This window comes from Emys orbicularis, chromosome 2, assembly GCF_028017835.1.
Source record: "Emys orbicularis isolate rEmyOrb1 chromosome 2, rEmyOrb1.hap1, whole genome shotgun sequence".
Taxonomy (NCBI): Eukaryota; Metazoa; Chordata; order Testudines; family Emydidae; genus Emys; species Emys orbicularis.
The window spans coordinates 4,168,368-4,192,178 of record NC_088684.1 but is presented as its reverse complement, the minus strand read 5'-3'; the positions used below and the strand labels follow the sequence as shown (position 1 = coordinate 4,192,178).

Below are 23,811 nucleotides of genomic sequence, written 5' to 3'. Positions count from 1 at the left end.
GGGAGAGAGCGGCCGCCGCTCTGTCCCGCTCCTCCCCGGACTCTATGGTGCCCCCCCCCCCGACGCGGAAGCGCCTTGGCTGCGAGAGGCCCCGGCTCGCTCCGCGAAGGGCCCCGGCGCCCGGGAGGTGAGAGGCGGCGGCGGGTTCCGGCCGGGCCCCAGGGTCCCCGTCTCGAGCGGGAAGCGCCCCCCCAGCGCCCCCCCTCAGTCCCCTCCTCGCCCCCCAGCACCCGCCTCCCCCCTCTGGGACCCCTCCCCCTGCAACCCCCTCCCCTCAGGGTCATCTTTCAACCCCCTCCCCCCCGGGACACCCCCGCCTGGGGCCCCTCCCCTCCTTCCCACGGGCACCCCTCCCCCCAGGGTCATCTTCCAACCCCCTCCCCCCCGGGACACCCCCGCCTGGGACCCCTCCCCTCCTTCCCACGGGCACCCCTCCCCCCAGGGTCATCTTCCAACCCCCTCCCCTCCGGGACACCCCCACCTGGGACCCCTCCCCTCCTTCCCACGGGCACCCCTCCCCCCAGGGTCATCTTCCAACCCCCTCCCCTCCGGGACACCCCCGCCTGGGACCCCTCCCCTCCTTCCCACGGGCACCCCTCCCCCCAGGGTCATCTTCCAACCCCCTCCCCTCCGGGACACCCCCGCCTGGGGCCCCTCCCCTTTCCCACGGGCACCCCTCCCCCCAGGGTCATCTTCCAACCCCCTCCCCTCCGGGACACCCCCACCTGGGACCCCCTCCCCTTTCCCACGGGCACCCCTCCCCCCAGGGTCATCTTCCCAACCCCCTCCCCTCCGGGACACCCCCGCCTGGGGCCCCTCCCCTCCTTCCCACGGGCACCCCCTCCCCCCAGGGTCATCTTCCCACTGCCTCCCCTCCGGGACACCCCCACCTGGGACCCCCTCCCCTTTCCCACGTGCATCCCACCCCCTGGGACCCCCTCCCCCCAGGGTCATCTTCCCACTGCCTCCCCTCCGGGACACCCCCGCGTGGGGCCCCTCCCCTCCTTCCCACGGGCACCCCTCCCCCCAGGGTCATCTTCCAACCCCCTCCCCTCCGGGACACCCCCACCTGGGACCCCCTCCCCTTTCCCACGGGCACCCCTCCCCCCAGGGTCATCTTCCCAACCCCCTCCCCTCCGGGACACCCCCGCCTGGGGCCCCTCCCCTCCTTCCCACGGGCACCCCCTCCCCCCAGGGTCATCTTCCCACTGCCTCCCCTCCGGGACACCCCCGCCTGGGGCCCCTCCCCTTTCCCACGGGCACCCCACCCCCTGGAAACCCCCCCCCCCCCGGGTCATCTTCCCACTGCCTCCCCTCTGGGACACCCCCGCGTGGGGCCCCTCCCCTCCTTCCCGTGGGCACCCCACCCCCCAGCATGTTAAAGAAGTATGGGCTGGATGAATGGACTATAAGGTGGATAGAAAGCTGGCTAGATTGTCGGGCTCAACGGGTAGTGATCAACGGCTCCATGTCTAGTTGGCAGCCGGTTTCAAGCGGAGTGCCCCCAAGGGTCGGTCCTGGGGCCGGTTTTGTTCAATATCTTCATTAATGATCTGGAGGATGGCGTGGACTGCACTCTCAGCAAGTTTGCAGATGACTCTAAACTGGGAGGAGTGGTAGATACGCTGGAGGATAGGGATAGGATACATAGGCACCTAGACAAATTAGAGGATTGGGCCAAAAGAAACCTGATGAGGTTCAACAAGGACAAGTGCAGAGTCCTGCACTTAGGACGGAAGAATCCCATTCACTGTTACACACTAGGGACCGAGTGGCTAGGCAGCAGTTCTGCAGAAAAGGACCTAGGGGTTACAGTGGACGAGAAGCTGGATATGAGTCAAGTGTGCCCTTTTTGGCAAGAAGGCTAACGGCATTTTGGGCTGTATAAGTAGGGGCATTGCCAACAGATCGAGGGACGTGATTATTCCCCTCTATTCGACATCGGTGAGGCCTCCTCTGGAGTACTGTGTCCAGTTTTGGGCCCCACACTACAAGAAGGATGTGGAAAAATTGGAAAGAGTCCAGCGGAGGGCAACAAAAATGATTAGGGGTCTTGAGCACATGACTTATGAGGAGAGGCTGAGGGAACTGGGATTGTTTAGTCTGCAGAAGAGAAGAGTGAGGAGGGATTTGATAACTGCTTTCAACTATCTGAAAGGGGGTTCCAAAGAGGATGGATCTAGACTGTTCTCAGTGGTAGCAGATGACAGAACAAGGAGTAATGGTCTCAAGTTGGGGGAGGTCTAGGTTGGATATTAGGAAAAACTTTTTCACTAGGAGGGTGTTGAAGCACTGGAATGGGTTCCCTAGGGAGGTGGTGGAATCTCCTTCCTTAGAGGTTTTTATGGTCAGGCTTGACAAAGCCCTGGCTGGGATGATTTAGTTGGGGATTGGTCCTGCTTTGAGCAGGGGGTTGGACTAGATGACCTCCTGAGGTCCCTTCCAACCCTGATATTCTATGATTCTATGACCCCCTCCCCCCAGGGTCATCTTCCCACCGCCTCCCCTCTGGCACGCTGTGACGAAGTGGGACTGTTCTTAATGTTTCCTCTGAATACTGTGTGGGTGCCTTAGTTTCCCCTATGCATTTCTTAAGTCTCTAGGAGGTGGGATAAAGGCCAGTGTGCATAAATCACTGACGCTCTGTCTCCCTGGCAACAAATGGCCAGGGCCCTTCCCCCCTGCAAGGAAATAGCTAAAGGTGAACAAAGAGATCAGGTGACCTCCTGGCCCAGGAAAGAGACAAAGGCCTGGTCTACACTACCCGCCTGAATCGGTGGGTAGAAATCGATCTCTTGGGGATCGACTTATCGCGTCTCGTCAGGACGCGACAATCGATCCCCGAATCGACGCGCTTACTCCACCAGCGGAGGTGGGAGTAAGCGCCGTCGACTGGGAGCCGCGGCAGTTGATTTTGCCGCCGTCCTCACAACAGGGTAAGTCGGATCTGATACGTCGAATTCAGCTACGCTATTCGCGTAGCTGAATTTGCGTATCTTAAATCGACCCCCCCCCTGTAGTGTAGATGTAGCCAAAGCCCAGAGAAGGAGGAGCTGGAGGGGGTTTTCAGTTTGGAGCTGGCTGGGGACTAGGAGTGAGGGCAAACGAGGGTGTCTGGCTCGCTGGGCCCCAGAATGGACCTGGCAGAGGGGTCCCGTTCGCTGGACCGACAAGCTCTGTTTTAGACCGTGTTCCTGTCATCTAATAAACCTCTGTTTTAGTGGCTGGCTGAGAGTCACGTCTGACTGCGAAGTGGGGGGGGGTGCAGGACCCTCTGGCTTCCCCAGGACCCCGCCTGGGCGGACTCACTGTGGGAAGCGCACGGAGGGGCATATGCTGAATGCTCCCAGGAGAGACCCAGGAGGTGAAGACGTGTGAGCTTCTTGCCCTGAAGACGGTCTGCTCCATGGGAGAGGAGGCTCCCCAAAGTCCTGACTGGCTTTGTGGGGAGCAGTTACAGAGCATCGCCCGGGGTCTCCGTGACACACGCTCCTCCCCTCCTTCCCATGGGCACCCCACCCCCTGGGATCCCCAACCCCCCACGGTCATCTTCCTACCCCCTCCACTCAGGGACACCCCCTCCCCCCATTTGTGACTCCAACAGAGACAGTCCCAGCCTGTGGTGCACCCCTTACCCCTCAAGGAACCCCCTTTCCCCCTGTAGGGACACCCCCAGAGAGAATCCTCCAACTGCCACTGAACCGCATTCCCAGTGCACTAGGGCCACCCCTTCTCCTGACCCCCCAGTGCTCTGTGTGCTGCAGAAGTGAAAGGTCAGGTAGCTGAGGCCCAGCCGCGAGGGTTTGGTTTTAAGGAAACCCCCGAATTTACCAAACCTAATCAACAAGGAGTTGGAAAATCCTGTATTTGAATGGGAACCTCCAGCTGCCTGTGTCAGGATCCAAATACCCCATACAGAGCTGGGAACTGGGGAGTGATACAGGCTAGGAGCAAACATGAAATCATCCCGTGCAGTTTGACTGTCCAAAGTATATGGCGTGCCCACAGCAAACAACCAACAATGGTGCCAAGTAAGGTCTTGACCCTGCAAGGGGCTCTGCTCTGTGCCCATCTGGAGCCCTATTAAAGTCACTTTGAGCTGCACCAGTGCAGAGGTCCTGCCTTAGTCTTAATGGTCATTTCAGTATTAAGAATCTGGTATGTTGTCACTAACCCAGGCAGTTAAATGCTGTTTCTAAATGCGTGTAGGGTTTTCACCCTACAATGACAGCACGATTGAAGGAGCCAAACTTAAAAATCGTGCCTCTGCCTAAATGTGTTTTTACCAGTATAAATATAAGTAACACATAAGGGTCCTATAACCGAAAGAGATTAGAAAGAAGAAATGTTTTATTTTCAGTTTTGTTTTGTGCATTCAACAGCACATAATATACAGCAGGGGTAGGCAACCAATGGCACGTGTGTCAAAGCCGGCACGCGAGCTGATTTTCAGTGGCACTCACAGTGCCCGGGTCCTGGCCACCGGTCCGGGGGGCTCTGCATTTTAATTTAATTTTAAATGAAGCTTCTTAAACATTTTAAAAACCTTATTTGCTTTACATACAACAATAGTTTAGTTATATATTATAGACTTCTAGAAAGAGACCTTCTAAAAACGTTAAAATGTGTGACTGGCACGCAAAACCTTAAATCAGAGTGAATAAATGAAGACTCGGCACACCACTTCTGAAAGGTGCCGACCCCTGGTGTACAGTCAGACTTACTGTTTTCTCCATGGAGAGAGAACTTCAAAAAAAAGTGTTGTAAAACTACCACATCAGGCAGGGGGAATTGGCACGTGCAGCACCAGACACTGCTTTTACTTCACTTTTTAAAGCTGGCTGGATTTCATGTTGGTGTCCCTTTAGCCAGGGTATAAAACTTGGTGAGATTTCGGTGTTGTGTTAATTTGAAATGGAAGAAAGTACCTTGTATGTGACACGTGGTTTTTCTTGTTAATGTAACAAGGTGATTGGTCTCCAGATCTTTAAAATGCAGAGTCCCTGACTAAGACTACATGCATCACAGACTCTGGGCACCTCATACACCCACAAAGCATCGCTGTGACTATAAGGATACCAGACTGCTTTGAAGTGTACTTCTGTAGAATATTTGGGTGAATGGCTCTGTGTTACCACCTAGAGAGAGAGAGTTCTCACAGTCTTGGATGAGACCTTTGATGGCCAGCCCTGGTTACCTGTACAGTGTTCATCGACTTCCTATATTTAATGGCAAGGTTAACCACACTGGCAGGCTTGGGCAGGATCTGGCAGTACAACTAGCTCACCAGGCATGGATTGTTCATTGGATATACCACCTGTTCAGGTGTCCTGGCCGCCATCAGCCCCAGAGGAGCATTGTCTAATAGCCAGATGTTTGGGGTATTGACCAGGGCTGTTGCACAGAATCCCCCAGCTCTTTCTCCCAGTTACTTGTGGCATTGTGGGGTTTTCAGCCAGGGCATTAATGTCTAGATTTGCCACACTACGAATGATGATTTTTAACCCTTTTGAAAACGAACCCGATACCTGGTCACTTTCCAGGTTCTGTATAGCCCTGCCCCTTTCTACTTATTTACCTTTGCATAGCCTCCCCTTCCCCGTCCTGACTCCTCCAATGTTTTCACTCTAGTCTGCCTATGTGTCAGTCTCTCAAACAATCACCTTCTTCCGCAACCCTCCCCCACTCCCCCCCCCCCCGAGCGAGTTTTCACTTCCCTGAACTCATCTGCAAGACTCCTACCCTTGCTAGGCTGCCTGTATGGATCTTGTATAGAAAATCTGGGTAGTTGCTCCCTTTTCTGGATGCCTGTCTCCCCTTAGTCTGTGATCTCCTCAAGGCAGGCACAGTCTCTGCTTGTGTGTATGAAAAGCAGCTAGCACATATGGGGGCTACCATAAAACACAATGATAATCACATGCTCTGTGCTGTCCTGTTGTGATTCTCTAACTTCTCAGGACGGAGTGGAAGCGAAGATGACTACAGCAGTTGTACCAGGCAGCCCTCTGCCTTCACAAGGGGACAGAAACGTTTATTACATCTTGACAGATGATTTTGCATATGGCAGCAAGCTCTTTCCCGCCGGGAGCATGTGCTTCCTCAAAGAGAGGATGTATCTGCACAGTATCGCCTGTGGCACGACTTCCACTCGCTACATGAGGGTCACCATGCTGGAAGGCCATTCCATAGTCACTATCGAGGCAGAAATTCTTCAACCCGTGAATGAAGAGGAAGCTGTTTTCCTTCTGGCCATCAACACCCTCAATGAGCGCTTGAACTGTTTCCTGGACCGCTGTAGCCTTGAAGCAGCAGTAAAGGCTACAGTGGGCCAACAGGTGATGGTGGATCTCAACCAACAACTGTTCACTGGCACCATCCGCTACATTGGGAAGATCACCAAGAGCCCTTTGTCCTCCTCACTCTGTCCATCCTACTTTGGGGTGGAATTACAGGTAAGGTGATTCAGGGGGAGGGAGGCGCTTTCTCCCCCTCACCCCCAGTTAACTTTATATAGGCCCAGCGTCTCAGCCCAATGGAAGGGGGTCTGGCTGAGGGGAGTGGACTTGCATTGCCTCCCTGTCACATCTTAATCAAACCCCTTGTTCAGGAAAACAAATCTTGTTGCCCTGGAAGTGCTAGTTCTAATTATACTGCACTGAACATTTAGCCTTTTTATCCTAATAGCAAGGCCCTGGTTTCCACTGGTAACAGCAGTGTGCCTGGGATCAGAACTCCTGGGATCTGTTCCTGGCTCTGTTCCAGACTCCCTGTGTGACTTGGGCTTCTCTGTCTCTCCCTGACTCAGTTTCCTCATTGTAAAATGGGGGTGGGTCTGTATTCTGATCCAGTATAACAGCTCTGTTGTTCTTATTGGGTTGGGTGGGTACCTCATTTCTGACATGGGGTCATGTCACTGTGCCAAGGGTCAGGTGGCTTCTCTCTGACTTGTCCCTGCCCAGAATGTAATGTGCCTTTCTGCTGGTTCTTCAGGGTGATGGTGAAGGCAGAGGCCACAGTGATGGCACCTATATCGGCTCTGAGTATTTCAAGTGTAAGGAGAACTGTGGACTCTTTCTGCCGCTTAACAAAATCCGGTTTATCCCGGCGCTGGGCGGCGACCCAGCGAGAGAGGAGCCCAAACCGGATGTGGACGAGGTTGTTCCTGTAAAAGTGGGGGACACAATTGGCTTCTACCTGGATGACGTCTTCAGACAAGGCATAGCTATGGACGTGTACAAGGAGGGAACCCAGTGGTTTGTTAAAGTTTGCCCGGTAAGAGGAGCTTCCCTTCATTTCTCGTTATCTTGCAGCCTGCCTTGTGGTAGGAGCCTCATCAATGTGCAAAATCAGTTCCCGCACACGAGTGAAGTCTTTGTCTAGGGCAAACAAAACCATTGTTTCCTGTGGGAGACTTTCCTCATCTTACCCCGCCACTTACAGATCATTTAGCTGGCGTAACCCTCTATTGCATTGTCTCTTACAGGAAGAAGAAGGACCAACAGATGTTTTCAGAGATATCCCTATGGACTCGGTTGTGAAGGAAGGGCTGCTCTCCCCAGGTAAAGCAGCACACAAATACAGCCACCCCACTGCGTAGAACCCAGTGGATTGGGATTTGCTGTTGGGGTTTTTTTTTCCTTTCACCTCATTCTCTGCTGTGTGGCTGACAAAGCTAAAATGCAATGGAGGAGTTTGTTATGTTTTTAAAAGGATGATTTGAGGACTGGAGAAAATGCCCAACAGTGAGAGACTTAGAGAGCTTAGTATATTTAGCTTATTGAAAAGAAGACTGAGAGGCGACCTGATTACAGCGTATAAATACCTTCCTGGGGAGAAAATACAGGGTACTAAAGGGCTCTTTGTCTATTGGAGAAAGACAGAACAAGAACCAATGTCTGGAGGTTAAAGCCAGACAAATTCAAATTAGAAATAAGACACGGATTATTAACAGTGATGGGATTAACCATTAGAACAAACTACCAAAAGGAAGCGGTGAATTCTCCAGAGCAGTATAAAAGGGCCTTAGCTTGACTGAGAATCAGTCCCCAAGTTTCCTGACTCTCATAGGAACGGCCACACTGGGTCAGACCAATGGTCCATCTAGCCCAATACCCTGTCTGAAATGGCGGCCAGTACCAGAGTTTAAGGGGGATTATACAGAACAGGGCAATTATGGAGAGAGCCACTCCTGTCTTCCCCTCCCGGCTTCTGGTGGTCAGAGGTGTCGTGTAGCCCCAAGCACTATCTTGGCTAATAGCCATTGATGGACCTGTCCTCCATTAACTCATCTAATTCTTTTTTTGAACCCAGTTTTACTGTTGACCATCATAGCATCCCATGGCAATGAGTTCACAGGTTCATTGTATGTTGTCTGGAAAAGTCCTTCCTCTTGTTTGTATTAACCCTGCTGCCTATTCATTTTATCTGCTGACCCCTGGTTTCTGTGGTGTTGGAAAGGATAAATAACACTCCTCTAGTCATTTTCATTCATGATTGTATAGATTTCTATCATCTCCCACCTTAGGCATCTCTTTTCTAAGCTGAACAGCCCTGATCTTTTCAGTCTCTACTTGTATGGAAGCTGTTCCATACCTTTGATCATTTTTGTTGCCCTTCTCTGAACCTCTTCCAGTTCCTCTATATCTGTTCAGTTCTTCTTAGCCTCATACTCATAGATCAGGGGTGGGCAAACTTTTTGGCCTGAGGGCCGCATCCCGTTTCCAAAATTGTATGGAGGGCCGGTTAGGGGAGGCTGTGCCTCCCCAAACAGCCAGGTGTGGCCTGGCCCCCGCCCCCTATCTGACACCCTCCCTCTTCCCCCCCCCCCCCCCCCGCTTCTCGCCCCCTAGCGCCGCCCCCCCCCCCCCCCGGGACTCCTGCCCCATCCACACACCCCCACTCCCCGTCCCCTGACGGCCCCCCCCGGGACTCCTGCCCCATCCAACCCCCCCCCGTTCCCTGTCCCCTGACAGCCCCTGGAACCCCTGCTGCCCCATCCAACCCCCCCTCTCCTTCCTGACTGCCCCCTGGTACCCCTGCCCTCATTCAACCCCCCTGTTCCCTGCCCTCTGACTGCCGCAACCCCTATCCACACCCCCACCCCCAGACCACCACCCCGAACTCCCCTGCCCTCTATCCAACACCCCGTGCTCCTGCCCCCTTACCACGCTGCCTGGAGCACCGGTGTCTGGCGGCGCTACAGCCGCGCCGCCCGGCTGGAGCCTGCCCCGCCACCGTGCAGCACAGAGCACCGGGTCAGGTCAGGCTCTGCAATGGCGCTTCCCCAGGAGCTCACAGTCCCACCGCCCAGAGCATTGCGCCGGCGTTGGGGCAAGCTGAGGCTGCGGGGGAGGGAGCACAGCGGGGGAGGGGCCAGGGGCAAGCCTCCCCCAGGCCGGATGTGGCCCACAGGCTGTAGTTTGCCCACCTCTGTCATAGATCCACTTCTGAGAAGCACAGAAACACTAGGTTGTATTGTTGTTAGGAAAACAATGCTGCAAAATATTTGGCGACCACTTATTCTAATGAACAAAGCTTGACTTTCCACCCCAGCTCTTGCCCAGGCTTTATTATGTGTATTGTGAATTTTCAGTATTTGAGCCAGACATGGCCCCGGGATCTCTGAGACAACTGAAGCGAGAGAGAAGCGGAAGCGGGGAGGAATTGGAAAGTGAAAAACAGTCCCTGGATGTGAACTCCATGGTACAGATCACCTTAGACAAGGGGAATCCAGTCTCTGGAATCATCCGCTGGTTGGGGTACCTGCCCAGAATTGAGCCCAAAATGGCAGGAGTTGAATTAGTAAGTAGCAAAATAATGTTTCTGTTCTCTAAGGGCACTAAGGTCAGAATTGGCATGTCTTTTGGGGGTCATGAGCATGTCTGTTTCACAGCATGCCCTAGGTTAGGGTGCTAACATTTCATACTGCTTAATTAAAGAGTCAGGGCAGATTAAGCTGGCCTCTCTTGCTGGGATCATGGATGGGATAATATAGATACTGGTACGCAGACTTTCCTTAGTGGAGGGAGAGTGGTATATTGGTGAGAGCATGGACCTGGGAGCCAGGACTCCTAAGTTCTAGTCCTAGCCCTGCTATTGACTCAGTGTGTAAGCTTGGTCAAGTCTCCTCTCTGTCTTTTTCCCCATCTGTAAAATGGGATCATTCTCACCTGCCTGCAGAGGTGTTGTGAGGCTTCATTAGTTATTTGTGAAGTGCTTTGAGATCCTTGGACAATAGCTGCTGCTGTTGGGATTTAGATTCATGAAATTCATTCTGTGCTGACAAAAGGGATTCACTGGTCTAAAATGTAACTAAACCAAATGAAAAAAATGGGTCAAAGTAAGTATAAAGTTGTATGTAGTTGTCAGGTCATGAAATCCCATCCTAACATCGGCCCTAGCGCAGCCATCAGATATGTGCAACTCCGACGGTGTGATTTGTTTAATAGTGTGTTTGGTCACATGTAGCATTTCAGTTGATCGTGCCCCCTTGTGGCGAAATTGTTGCTGTTACTCTTTTTCCACAGCTGTGCTCACAAGTGCTGCTTAGTCTAACTTAGCGGCTTTCAACCTTTTTTCATTTGCAGACCCCCTAAAAAATGTCGAATGGAGGTGCAGATCCCTTTGGGAATCCTAGACATAGTCTGTGGACCTCCCGGGGACCGCGGACCAGGGTTGAAAACCACTGTTCTATAGTAATGACAACCTTCTGCGGACCCCCAGGGATCCGCGGACCATAGGTTGAAAACCACTGATCTAACTCACTCCTCGAAAGCCTGGCCTGGAACTGCTTGTGGAAGGATTTCTGTCCTTTTCACAGGATGAAGAGAAGGGGGTCACAGATGGCGAATGGCTAGGCACGCGCTACTTCCACTGCCCCTCAAAGCGTGGCCTCTTTGTGAAGCTTCAGTCATGCCAGCCCGACATGCGCTTCCAGTGTGTGAGCAGCGGTCTCCTGGACCCCAGCACTTGCAGTGAGTTCCCTTAGAAGCTAATGACTCCGGCTAGGACAGGAGGGTCACATGTGGGTCGTCTTTGCTAGTCTCTGTGTTGAGGACCAGCATTTTGTGTAAAATTATAATTCTGAGTCCTGTGGCACCTTTAAGACTAACAGATCTAAAGGTGCCACAGGACACTCTGTTGCTTTTTACAGATCCAGACTAACACGGCTACCCCTTTGATACTTATAATTCTGAGAGTCCCAGGTGCCCCCCTCCATTCCCAAAGAATAGCCCTGATGTATCCTAGCCCAACTAAATCTACTGCACTTTATATTCCCCCGCCCGTCCCCATTAGAACTGACTCTAGGACTAATTTTGTTCTCTCGTCCTCTTTCTCATCTCTCTCTTTTCCTTTCACCTTCCATTTTCTCGTTAGTGGTAGAGCCAGGGGGCTGGGAGTTGGGACTCCTCGGTTCTATTCTGACATTTGCCACTGACTTGCTGTGACCTTGGCATGTCACTTAAATTCTCTGTTGCCTAACTTTTCCCTTCTGTAAAATGGGGCTGATACTTCCCAACTACACAGGGATGTTGTCAGGCTAAAGCATTTGAGATCCTAATGCTCTAATATCCCCTTACCACTTGCATCACATGCTAGATCTGCCCTTCAGGAGGTTATTTGTGCTGCAATGGAATAGTTATGGGCCACCTGGAATGGTAGCATGACCACATTGGCACGGAGCGGAGGGTGTAGATCTTCGGGACAGAGCTGTGGACCCCACAGAATAAATGCTCCTGAGCCTCCGGCAGCTCCTCCGTATGCATGGAGGCACAGCAGACTTAAAGGGCAGGGAAGTCCAGATCACACATCATCTGCATCTTTGCTGCTTTCCTGAGCTAGAGGAGCACGCCTTCCCTCCCCTAGTATGGTTAGACCAACTAATCCACACCAAAGCCAAGCTGGCAGCAATGTGGTGAATGGGCATTAATTTACCGACTTCGGCTTCCAGCAGCAGCCCTGAGAATCCCTCTAGCTGGTTGTTGGACACTTCCAGTGCAGAAGCATTTTCTAGGAATGCTTTACGCAGAGATCCCATTATCTCAAGCTTACATTCAGCTCGGTGTCAGGAAACTAGCTCTCTCCACTGTGGGCCCTTTCAGCGTCAGACGCTCGCTGACATGATGATGAGGATAGTACCGGCGGTGTGGATGGCAGGGAATGTGTGGTGGCTAAAAAGTCTAGCGGCTGAACGAGTGATCAGCAGATTGCCCAGAGGTTCCCTCTCATGCTGAGGTTATGGGTCTGTGCTCTTGCAGATGATTATAGTGGGTAAGTGTACCAAGCCCCATCCCACAGAGGTTACGGTCTAAATGCAGGGGTGGGTACAGTACAGAACAAACAGAGTGGGTTGTGACCTTTGTAGGTGGACTAGCCCTACAGGAAAGGAACAGGAGGGCAAAGCTGTCCCGAGGGCAAGGGGATGCTAAAAGCAGTTTCTGTTATTTCTGTTGCAGGTAGGATAGATAGTCCTGAGGTTCTGGCTAATTTTCCTCCTCTCAGGAATGGCACAGCCGTGAGTGTTTTACAAGGGCGCATGAGAGGGATTCAAGGCCACTGCAACTCCTGCTACATGGATGCTGCCCTTTTCAGGTAGGAGGCACTACTCTCCTTTAACCTCGTGCAGAATGGCCTCTCTTGACCGTCTCCCTCTGTTAAGTGAGGACCGTCATCCAGGGCTGATGGTCCTTACTGAGCGTCAAACCAGGCAGCTCATCAGGAGCACAGGGATGACACGTAATTTGCACAAAGTAGAGTAGAACGCAATATAGAGATGCAGCTTAGAGATGACAGGTCCCAACCCCCAATAACCTGAAGGAGAAAGTTCTTAGATGCTAAGCACACGCCATTTGTGTGTCATGAAAAATCATAGGTTGACACATTAGATTATATTACTGGTCCTCTCAAGTCTGGTATGTCATCTCCGGTAATGGTCAAAAACTGATACTTAAGAGAAACCTCTAGTAATGCACCCAGCTGATGGGACAGTGGTGTACGTGGGGGGGTGGAATCCCTTGGTGACCCACAGAAGCAGTCAGTTTTAGCCTTGAAGAATGAGATTTGATTATCTCACCCTGCCTAGCTACAAATGTTCCTAAATTAGTCAAGCCACAGGATTTCACTCATCCACAATTGATGGAAAACTTTCTCATTTCACACTGCCCACTTTCACGCATTCGCTCTTTCCATTCCTTACATCTAAAAATTAATAGTAGCTTAGGTACAAAGTGATCATGACTTGATCGCATTTATAATGTCCAAGCGGAATAAAGTTCAGACCAGTAATCTATATGTTTGGTGCTCTAAAAGGACAAATTTCACAAAGCCGAAAAACAGTTCTGAGTCACATCAGCCAGGAGGAAAAATTTAATCAGAAAGATGTGAATGATAATTGAGAGTTGTTTAAGAACACTTTACTAGGTACTGAAAAAGCCACAATTGAGGAAAAAGGCAGTGTAAAGGGACACAAAGAGAAATGTATGCATCAGTACTAATGCAAAAAAAGGCAGAAGTGTTCAATAAATATTTTGCTTTGTATTGAGGAAAAAACAGATGACGCAATCATACCATGATGATGATGACACTCTTTCCATTCCACTAGTATCTTGGGAAGATGTTAAACAGCAGCTACGGAAGTTGGACTTTTTAAAATCAACAGGTCCAGAGAACTTGGATCCAAGAGTTTTAAAAGAGCTGGCTGGGGAGCTTGCTGGACTGTTAATGTTGGTTTTCAATAAGTTTTGGAACACTGGGGAAGTTCCAGAAGACTAAAAGAAAGCTAATGTGCCAGTGTTTTAAAAGGGTGATGGGATGACCCAGGTAATTATAGGCCTCTCAATCAGACATTGATCCCAGGCAAGATAATGGAGCAGCTGATACAGGACTCAATTAACAAAGAATTAAAGGAGGGTAGCATAATTAATGTAAATCAATATGTGTTTATAGAAAATAGATTCTGTCAAACTAACTTGGTGGGTTTTTTTTTTATGGGATTACAAGTTTGGTTGATAAAGGTAATAGTGTTGATGTAACACACTTCTCTAAGGCATTTGAATTGGTATTGCAAGGCACTTTGATTAAAAAAACTTGAACGATATAAAATTACCATGGCACACATTCAGTGGATTAAAATCCCGCCAACTGATAGGTCTCAAAATGTGTTTATAAAAGGGGAATCATCACCATGTGGGTGTGTTTCTAGTGAGATCCTGCAGGGATCAGTTCTTGGCCTTACGATAATTTAACTTTTTTATCAATGACCTGGAATAAAATATAAAATCATCACTGATGAAGTTTGCAGATGACACAAAAATTGCGGGAGTGGTAAATAATGAAAAGGAGCGAACTACATTGTTTGGTAAACTTGGGCACAAGCAAACAATATGCATTTTAATATGGCTAAATGTAAATCTGTACATCTAAAAACAAAGAATGTAGGCCGTATTTACAGGATGGAGGACTCTGGGAAGCAGTGACTCTGAAAAAGATTCAGGGGTCATGGCAACAGCCGAATGTGCAACGCTGTGGCCAAACAGGCTGAGATCCTTGGATGCATAAACAGGGGAATCTGGAGTAGGAGCAGAGAGATTATTTTACCTCTGAATTTAGCACTGGTGCGACCAGCGCTGGAATACTGTGTCCGGTTCTGGTATCCACAGCTCAAGAAGGATGTTGATAAATTGGAGACGGTTTAGAGAGAGGAGTCATGAGAATGATTAAAGGATTAGAAAATATGCCCTATAGTGTTAAATTGATGGAGCTCAACCTATGTAGTTTAACAAAGAGAATGATAAAGGGTGACTTGATTATAGTCTATAAGTACACACATGAGGAACAAATACAGATGCTCCCCGACTTACACAAGCGTTCCATTCCAGAACGCCTTGCATAACTCGAATTTTGCGTAAGTTAGAAACATATACCCAACCATTACGCCAAAAAAACCCTCCTCTTTCTAGCTTACAGAACTTTTTCTGTAAGTGCGGATTTGCGTAAGTCGGGTTTGCGTAACCCGGGGGGCATCTGTACTTGGTAATGGGATCTTCAGTCTAGCAGAGAAAGGTCTAACATGAAACCAATGGCTGGAAGTTGAAACTAGACAAATCAGAGGTGTAAATTTTTAACGGTGAGGGTAATTAGCTACTCTATTGGAACAGTATTCCAAAGATTGTAGTGGATTCTCCATCACTGGCAATTTGTAAAGCAAGATTGGCTGGGGTTTTTTTGTTTTTTTTTAAAATGATCTGCTGTAGGAATTATTTTTGGGAAGTTCTATGACCTGTGTTATGACAGGCTTGGAAGGACTAGATATTTATCGGTTAATTTTGGTATAAACGTCCATTTCACCGCACACCCCAACAAAAAAATATTTCCATTGATGATCATTGAAATTTACTGATAGGGAAAATAAGTCAAATGCACTTGAGAACTTGTTAGAGTTTGATTTAAGGATACCTACTGTGTGTGTTTTGCCATGTGATGTTGATAATTTGTGTTTTAATGGTTATAACTTTAGCTTTAACTTCTTGAATTGCAATGTCTACTGTCACTAATGTTTCTCCTCCCTTGGTGTTCACACCTCAACTGCTAGCAGAGCACCTCACCCTCCCTGATTGAACTAACCTCGTTATCTCCATACTGATTTATACCTGCCTCTGGAAATTTCCATTACTTGCATCTGAAGAAGTGAGGTTCTTACCCACGAAAGCTTATGCTCCCAATACTTCTGTTAGTCTTAAAGGTGCCACAGGACCCTCTGTTGCTTTTTACTGTCACTAAGTAATTGTCTGACACCCTCCCCCCATTATTTCCTCCAACTGAAAATTCAAGTTGATAAAAATCTAAATATCAATATTTATTTTTATTTTTGTTTTTATTTCTTTATAATTTTGACAAATAAAATTCTGCCGAGCCTCACTATAGAGGAGGTCAGACAAGCTGATCTCACTAGTCCCTTCTGGTCTTGGCATCTGTGACACTATAAATCTCTCTCTTTCTCCCTTAAATCTGTCCATCTGTATGCTGTGTATCATTTAAAACAAAAAACACTGGGTTATTACCTGATTCCACTGTTACCAACCACTCTCCCTTCCCAGCCTCTTCTCCTGCACCTCTGTGCTGGACTCCATGCTCTTCAAGCCCTCCCTCCCGCCCGACGGGCACGTCCAGAAGATCCTCCGGGATGAGATTGTGAACCCCCTCCGACGGTGAGTACTGTACGTAGGACCACTGGAAGCAGCAAGTCTCTCTTCTGTAATCTCCGTGCTGCTACCACCTCCTTCCAGCCGGAATTGGGTCTGTCACGGTTCAGATTAGGGCTGTCGATTAATCACAATTAACTCAAAAAATTTAATCACCATTTAAAAAATTAATAGCGACTAAAAAAAATGAACCGCGGTTTTAATCGCATTATTAAACAATAGAATATCAATTGAAATTTATTAAATACCTTTGGATGTTTTTCTGCATTTTCAAATATATTGATTTAAATTACAATGCAGAATACAAAGTGCACAGTGCTCACTTTGTAGTATTATTTTTATTACAAGTATTTGCACTGTAAAAATGATAAAAAGTAGTATTTTTCAATTTACCTCAAAGAAGTACTGTAGTGCAATCTCTTTATCGTGAAAGTGCAACTTACAAATGTAGATTTAGTTATTTATCTTTTTGGTTACATAACTGCACTCAAAAACAAAACAATGTAAAACTTTATAGCCTACAAGTCCACTCAGTCCTACTTCTTGTTCAACCAATCGCTAAGAGAAACAAGTTTGTTTACATTTATGGGAGATACCGCTGCCTGCTTCTTATTTACAAAGTCACCTGAAAGTGAGAACAGGTGTTCACATGGCACTTCTGTAGCCAGCACTGCAAGGTATTTCAGTGCCAGATATGCTAAACATTCATAGGCCCCTTCATGCTTCGGCCACCATTCCAGAGGACATGCTGCCATGCTGATGATGCTTGTTAAAAAAAAAATACGTTAATTAAATTTGTGATTGAACGCCTTGCGGAAGAATTGTATGTCTCCTGCTCTGTTTTATCCACATTCTGCCATATATTTCATGTTATAGTAGTCTTGGATGATGACCCTGCACATGTTGTTCGTTTTAAGAACACTTTCACTGCAGAGCTGACAAAATGTAAAGAAGGTACCAAAGAAATTTCTAAAGATAGCTACAGCACTTGACCCAAGGTTTAAGAATCTGAAGGGCCTTCCAAAATCTGAGAGGAATGAGGTGTGGAGCTTTCAGAAGTCTTACAAGAGCAACACACTGATGCTACAGAACCCGAACCACCAAAAAAGAAATTCAACCTTTTGCTGGTGGCATCTGAGTCAGATGATGAAAATGAACATGCGTCGGTCTGCTCTGCTTTGGACTGTTATCTAGCAGAACCCTTCATCAGCATGGACGCATGTCCCTCTGAAATGGAGGTTAAAGCATGAAGGCACAGGTGAATCTTTAGCACGTCTGACACGTAAATATCTTGTGATGCCGGCTACAACAGTGCCATGAGAACGCCTGTTCTCACTTTCAGGTGACATTGTAAACAAGAAGCGGGCAGCATTATTTCTGCAAATGTAAACAAATTTGTTTGTCTGAGTGATTGGCTGAACAAGAAGTAGGACTGAGTGGACTTGTAGGCTCTTAAGTTTTACATTGTTTTGTTTTTGAGTGCAGTTATGTAACAACAAAAAAATCTACATTTGTAAGTTGCATTTTCACGATAGAGATTGTACTATAGTACTTGTTTGAGGTGAATTGAAAATATTATTTCTGTTTTTTACAAAATATTTATAATAAAAAATAAATATAAAGTGAGCACTGTGCACTTTGTATTCTGTGTTGTAATTGAAAGTAATATATTTGAAAATGTAGAAAACATTCAAAAATATTTAAATCAATGCTATTCTATTATTGTTTAACAGCGTGATTAATTGTGATTAATTTTTTTTAATCGCTTGACAGCCGTAGTTCAGATGCTGCTGAGACGAGTAGTATCCTAGAGATTCATATCTCTTGGCCAACTCTAAAGTTGTTCTGCTCTTCCTTCCCACTCATATTAACCCAGCAAATGCTGAGATTGTGGATTTCCTTTGCTAAATACTGCTGCAAAGTCCCAGGCAGGAGAAGGCTGCCTGTGGCCCTCTGGAGGGGTCAAAGAGAACGTGGGAGTGGTGTTGAGAAGCCACAAGCTACTCTCCTGGGCCAGAAGGGAGGCTGTCATGACTCATGGTTGAAGGTGAGAAGGTTAAAGAAGGGATCCCTGGGATTCAGAGGTCTCAGTCGAGGGGTTGTGGGAGAGGGGAAGAAATGTATAATGAAAGGCTGGGCCCAGGGACAAGCCCTGCACTGTTACATGAAGGACTTTGATTTAATCTGTGGCCCTGATTTCTTGCTCCCAGGGCTGGGAGTGATGCTGATAAGGGAGCAAAGTCTCCAGGGAGCAAGTAATCCATGTTGCTTAGACAGCTGGCTCATAGAAATACTGAAAGGCTCCAAAGGGTTACCTGTACACTGCCAGCCTGTAAGGCTGATGACTGAGACAGGGCCTTGCGGAGGGTAGTGAGTATCCGCTGGCCTCCATCAAGAATATTTGGCCCACCCCTTCCCTCCCCCAGTGCTTACGGGACAGGAGTGTTTTGTTCAGCGCTGCTTGTGGTCGGGCCTCTGGCGCTAACTTCTTGCCTTTAGGGAGGGTGCGTCTTGACTTGGACTTTTGCCGGTGGGCTCCATGCTTCACCTGCTGTGTTTTCTGCCCCTGAGATGTAAGTTTGCCGATGCACAAAGAGCTCATCCCCAGCTTCCCCTCATTCCCAGGAATGGCTTTGTTGCCGCTAATAGCGTGATGCACCTAAGGCAGCAGTTGACGGAGAAGGGCCAGTGTTCGAGCTTTGCCACGTCTGAGAAAGGTAACGTGCTCTCTGCAGATGTCTTACATCAGAGTGGTCTGTCTTATCTTCCCCTTTTCCCAGTCAGGCAACCCCGCAGGCTAGTTTCCTGTCTGCCCCCAGAACACTTGTTTTTAAATAAATGTCCTGCTATCTGGAGAATTCCTCAGATGTGTCAGCTTAGGTTTGGCCATGCAGGAAGGTTCCCCAAGTATGATGGAAAGATTGGAATTGCTAGGTCCCTTGCTGCTGGCCTGTTGCTCAGAAGAAACCACCACCAAAGCAGAATTTGCCCAAGGGGGGTTTCTGTCTGACCCATTGGTTTGTATTTGCAGTCTGCAGTTAAACTCTGTTGGCCTGACTAGGGCTGTTAACCACGCTGTCTTTGCCAGATTCCATGTCTCATCATTACATTTTGCTCACCTAAATTCCTCTGCAGATTCAGTCGGATAGAGATTCTTTTTCTGCATTTGTTGTTCTTAGTTGTTATGCATGTTTGAATAGTTACCACATTCCTGTCCAGAGGTAGACAGCCGTCTGTCTCTTCCTTGCCTCAGAGATAATATTTGTAAAGTGCTTTAAGATATGCAGATGAAAGGAGCTGCCGAATGCCAAAGGATTATTGAAATACCCAGATGCTATCATCATGGCTGTATAAATATTAAAAAGTAGAAGTTATATTAAATCTTCTGCTCTCATGTCCTGGTATTTTTGTTTCATCTGTTTGATATTTTCTTGTATCTTGGTCAGAGACAGCCCAGACTTTTGCTCTTTGTTCCTCCAGTTTCCAGCATTGTCCCTGGTTTCGGTGTCCGTTAATGAATTTGGTGCTGGCAGTAAATATCTATCAAGATCTTTCTCCCCAGGCTGTTTGAGTGTAGATGAATGGAGTAAATGTACCTGCGATGCATGAATATGGTTTTTCCCTCAATATAGCAAAGAAATCATTCAGCAGTGAAGGAGTTAAGAGAAATGTGAACTTTTACCAGGCTTCTGTCCTCTCTTTCTCCCCTGTCTTTCTATGGAAGGTTCTTTCTGTGTTTACGCTGATCGTAGAACTTTCAAACTATGAAACTAACCAAGTGTTTTCAACTCCTAATCAGACCAGCGCTATACCTGGAGTGAGAGAGAAGCTCAGTGTGAGGAACACCAGCCCATAGTTGACCGTGCTTTTTCCTTTCTGGAGGAGGTGGGACAGGGAAGTGTGTTGGCTTGGCCTGATCTGTGATTTCCCTCAACTTTCAGACCCCGAGGAGTTTCTCAATCTCATCATGCATCACATCCTGGGAATAGAGCCACTACTGAAACTGCAGTAAGTTGTCATCTCTCTGTGATCTTACTGATGCAGTGGACTGTGCTGCCCACATCTGAGACTGGGGAGGGAAGGAGGGGTGACTTGGTTTGTTAGATAAGGCCTGACCGGAGAGGATCAGTGAATTTCCCTTGTTCATAAAGGAGATGGAAAAGTTTGTGCCCATCTATTCTCAGCTGTGCCCCTGAATTACATTGTGATCACACCTGCCCATCACATTGTGGTCATATTCCAGGAAGGACTGTACCTGGAAGATGATACTTCTAAATCATTCCCAGGTGTGCCACCTTCAGGGAGTGATGAAATGCAGAGAGTAATCCCTGGATAGGGTCAATGGTGGCATGAGAAACACATGGCTTGTCTTCCTAGTCTTCAATAGGTTGGCTGTGGAGTAGTATCACAGATACCTCTGTAGGGTCTGATGTTTCCAGACTGCCAAGCTAGCAGAGAGCCTAGAGCTCCCAAACGGGGAATCCACTGAATTTAGTCCCAGAAGCCCTGTTTTGTGGGGACTCTACAAAGAGGAGATTCACTTAGTGTGAGGACTCCCAAAAATAGCTGCATTGTTCAGGAGTTTAGACCTGGGTTGCCAGCTTTCTGGGTTCCCCGTGGAGGAATGTGCAGTGGCTTGTATCATGGAGCTACTCAGAAAAGCAGTGGATACAAAGAAGCCTGTTTCACTTCACTCCAACCCTCCTGCCAGGGGATCCTTTCTGTGCTGCTTCAGGGGAGCGCAAGGATCCTGGAGGATCTTTCATGTATAAGTTGCCTTGGGAATGCTTCAGACTTTGCTTTGCAGTTTTCCAGGCAGCTGGATCACAAAACTGGCACCTTATAACTCAGATATAGGAATCTTCTGGTCACACTGTAAAACAGCTGACTTACAAGAAAATCAGTGTGTCTTCATTTTTAAATTGAAGGGGGAAAAAAGTGTGTCTGGGCCCACCCATCGCAGAGGAGCAAAATGCAAGTGAGAAGGATACTTGGTCGGTATCAGTCACCCACCACATTTGTTGGGTGTTTCTGGATGATAAATGCTTAGTTTTTTGAAAGCTAGAGCTGAGAGCCCCTTGGTGCCATGGTTGGAGGCTGTCCTAGAACTCAAAGGCTGTGTCCTGTGAGAGCTCTGCCGTCCAGGCACCAAGGGTACATAGATAGTGCAGAGAGGCAGCCCCAGTGCCCTGAGTCTGGAACGTTGCTCCCAGGTCTGGAGGCCAGAAGGAGCAGGAGTGTTACTGTTACCAGATATTCATAGACAAGCAAGAGGAGCTGGTCGTGCCAAACGTGCAGCAGCTAGTGGAACATTCCTTCCTGTCTTCCAATCTCAAGCTAGTGGAGGTGAGTGCAGCTACCCTTTTCCTCCTCTGTCTTTCGCATCCGCCTTCGTTCCCTGCCCCATGCACACGACTGCTTGTTAGAACGTTTTACTCCCCATCTCCACAGCAAGGCTGGTGAGGGGCTTTATGCCTAGGATCACGATGCAGCAGAGCCCCCCAGCACACCACCAGAACCGGAGGGGTGCAGTGGAGAACATGAAAGGGGGTATGGACACTTCACGGATAGTGGGCTGTGGAGAACCTGAGTGGAGAAGGTGTCAACCAGCTGCTGGGTTGGGGAGCAGGTCCAAGAGGGGGTTATGTGGGCAGGGCAAGGCGTTGTCTCCCCATGTTTGGTGACTTGCTTTTTTTCTCCCAGATCCCCTCCTGTTTCATTATCCAAATGCCACGGTTTGGGAAGGAATATAAAATGTTCAGCAAAATTATTCCCTCCCTGGAGCTTGACATCACCGACCTGCTGCTCGACAGTAAGTTCCTGGGCACTGGGGATTCCGGGGCTGTCTTGCACGTGGGCGCCAACGCAGGCTCGTTTGGATCCAGGTGGCGAGGCTGGCCTAGCTCGGGTGTAAGCAGTATGGGAAGGTCAGGACTCGGATGTGATTCTTCCTCACAGAGCAGGACTTGCATGGCAGGCACAGGGGCCAGAGCATACTGACTCCCTGTCATACAACCACTGCTGACATTGGTGTTCCCGCGGCAGGTCCCCGGGAGTGCTTTGTGTGCGGGGACGTCGCCACACAGGAGTGTTCCGAGTGCTTCAAAGACGAGATGTTTGCAGTCACGGGGATGAAGCAGTACTGCAATTCCTGCTGCAGACAGGTATCCAGTTCCCCCTCCGTGTGTTTACTGTTCCCCCAGGAGGCAGATCACAGACTGAAACCTCTGCCTTCCCTTGCCTTCCCTGCAGCCAGTCAGGTGGGAGGCTCCTTGCTGACTGGATGAGCCACTCAGGGTAGTTGCTGCAAGATCATGAACTTGCACATACATGGCCCCTCATCCATATGGACCCCATGTGCTTTACCACGCTGGGGCCCTAATTCTGGGCAGGCTTTGAGTGAAGAGCCTTTCCACTTCCTGCAGCACCCTTCTCCTTAGAGGTCCCCATCCAGGCATTCTCCTGGCACATGGGAAAGACCCAGATGAGGAATTGAGTGGAAAGCAGGTGACCGCAGAACAAATTGGTGACCGAATGCCAGCCTGTCCCCAGCCGACACCTCTTTCCTTTTAGGGTAGGTGTATATAAAGTTGCGGTAGCCCTGCTGACCCGCCGGCGCCCCCTATTGTCTGTCCCCAGGCTCATTCTCACTACCGGCGCAAAGCACACAGGCCAACAAAACTGCATGTCCCTGAGGAGTTTCAGAGCAGGAGCCTCATGGATAGCCCCCGAATCCCACGGGAGAGGATGGAGCTCTTCGCAGTGCTCTGCATAGAGACCAGTCACTACGTCTCCTTTGTGAAGTACGGGCCGGAGAAAGAGAACTGGCTGTTCTTCGACAGCATGGCTGACAGGCACGGTGAGGAGGGGCTCTGCTCGGAGGGGAGGCTGGTCGGCCCTTTGCACCTGGACGACCCTGTTCAGGAATTGCAGTCCCAGCGCACAGCGGTCATGAGTAATTTCTCCACAGATCTGTAATGTAAAACAGGAGGCCTGTGTGTCCGAACTCCATTGGGTCCGTCTGCTGGGAAGCATGGAAAGGTGTCACTTCTTCAATAATATGTAAAACTACTCCCTGCGTGGCATTGCAAACGAACGTACCGTTTGACAGGGAGTTTAGCGCTGGTGAATGGTGCTGGCTTGACAGCTCTGGGGACTGACAGCCTCTGTGTAACTGTAGAACAGGTAGTGGCCAGGCAGGCTGCCCCCACCAGTGCGTTTCAAACCTCAGCTAGAGGGACTTCTTCTAGGGGTGCAAAGACAGCTCGGTCATGGCCCAGTCAGTCCTTGGCCTCTCTGCTGACACTGCCGACTGGGGGCCCAGTTAATGCCACTTGCTCTAGTGTTCCTTTGTGCTGTAGACACCTGTCCCCCGGGAACTGAGATTTGGGCTCACCCCCCCCTCCCCCCCTCTCTCTCATATTCAGGTGATGAGAATGGCTTCAACATTCCCATCGTAACGCTGTGCCCTGAAGTTGCCAAATACTTGCAATTGCCAGTGGCAGCGCTGGCTATGGAGCAGTCCCGGGACATGGAAGGCGTGGCCAAACGCCTCTTCTGTGACGCCTACATGTACATGTACCAGAGCAAGAAGATGGCTCTTTACAAATGA

At 49.2% G+C, this 23,811-nt stretch overlaps 1 protein-coding gene across 1 annotated transcript; it reads left to right on the top strand.

Moving 5' to 3' along the window:
- Positions 1-58: 58 nt before the first annotated feature.
- On the top strand, positions 59-23,811 carry LOC135874520 (ubiquitin carboxyl-terminal hydrolase CYLD-like). The gene is made up of 15 exons (XM_065399372.1): positions 59-127; positions 5,958-6,452; positions 6,991-7,272; positions 7,484-7,559; positions 9,593-9,801; positions 10,820-10,973; positions 12,456-12,591; positions 16,095-16,205; positions 18,825-18,916; positions 20,141-20,207; positions 21,413-21,545; positions 21,903-22,011; positions 22,245-22,363; positions 22,839-23,058; positions 23,627-23,811. Exons 2-15 carry the CDS (start codon positions 5,976-5,978, stop codon positions 23,809-23,811), a joined length of 2,370 nt encoding a protein of 789 aa, XP_065255444.1. The 5' UTR covers positions 59-127; positions 5,958-5,975.

Excerpts from the sequence above, each read along its gene's own strand:
- LOC135874520 (XM_065399372.1), top strand. The coding sequence starts at position 5,976 with ATGACTACAGCAGTTGTACCAGGCAGCCCTCTGCCTTCACAAGGGGAC. Across the intron at positions 12,592-16,094 it reads ATGGATGCTGCCCTTTTCAG|CCTCTTCTCCTGCACCTCTG; the intron begins GTAGGAGGCACT and ends CTCCCTTCCCAG. Across the intron at positions 22,012-22,244 it reads CACCGACCTGCTGCTCGACA|GTCCCCGGGAGTGCTTTGTG; the intron begins GTAAGTTCCTGG and ends TTCCCGCGGCAG.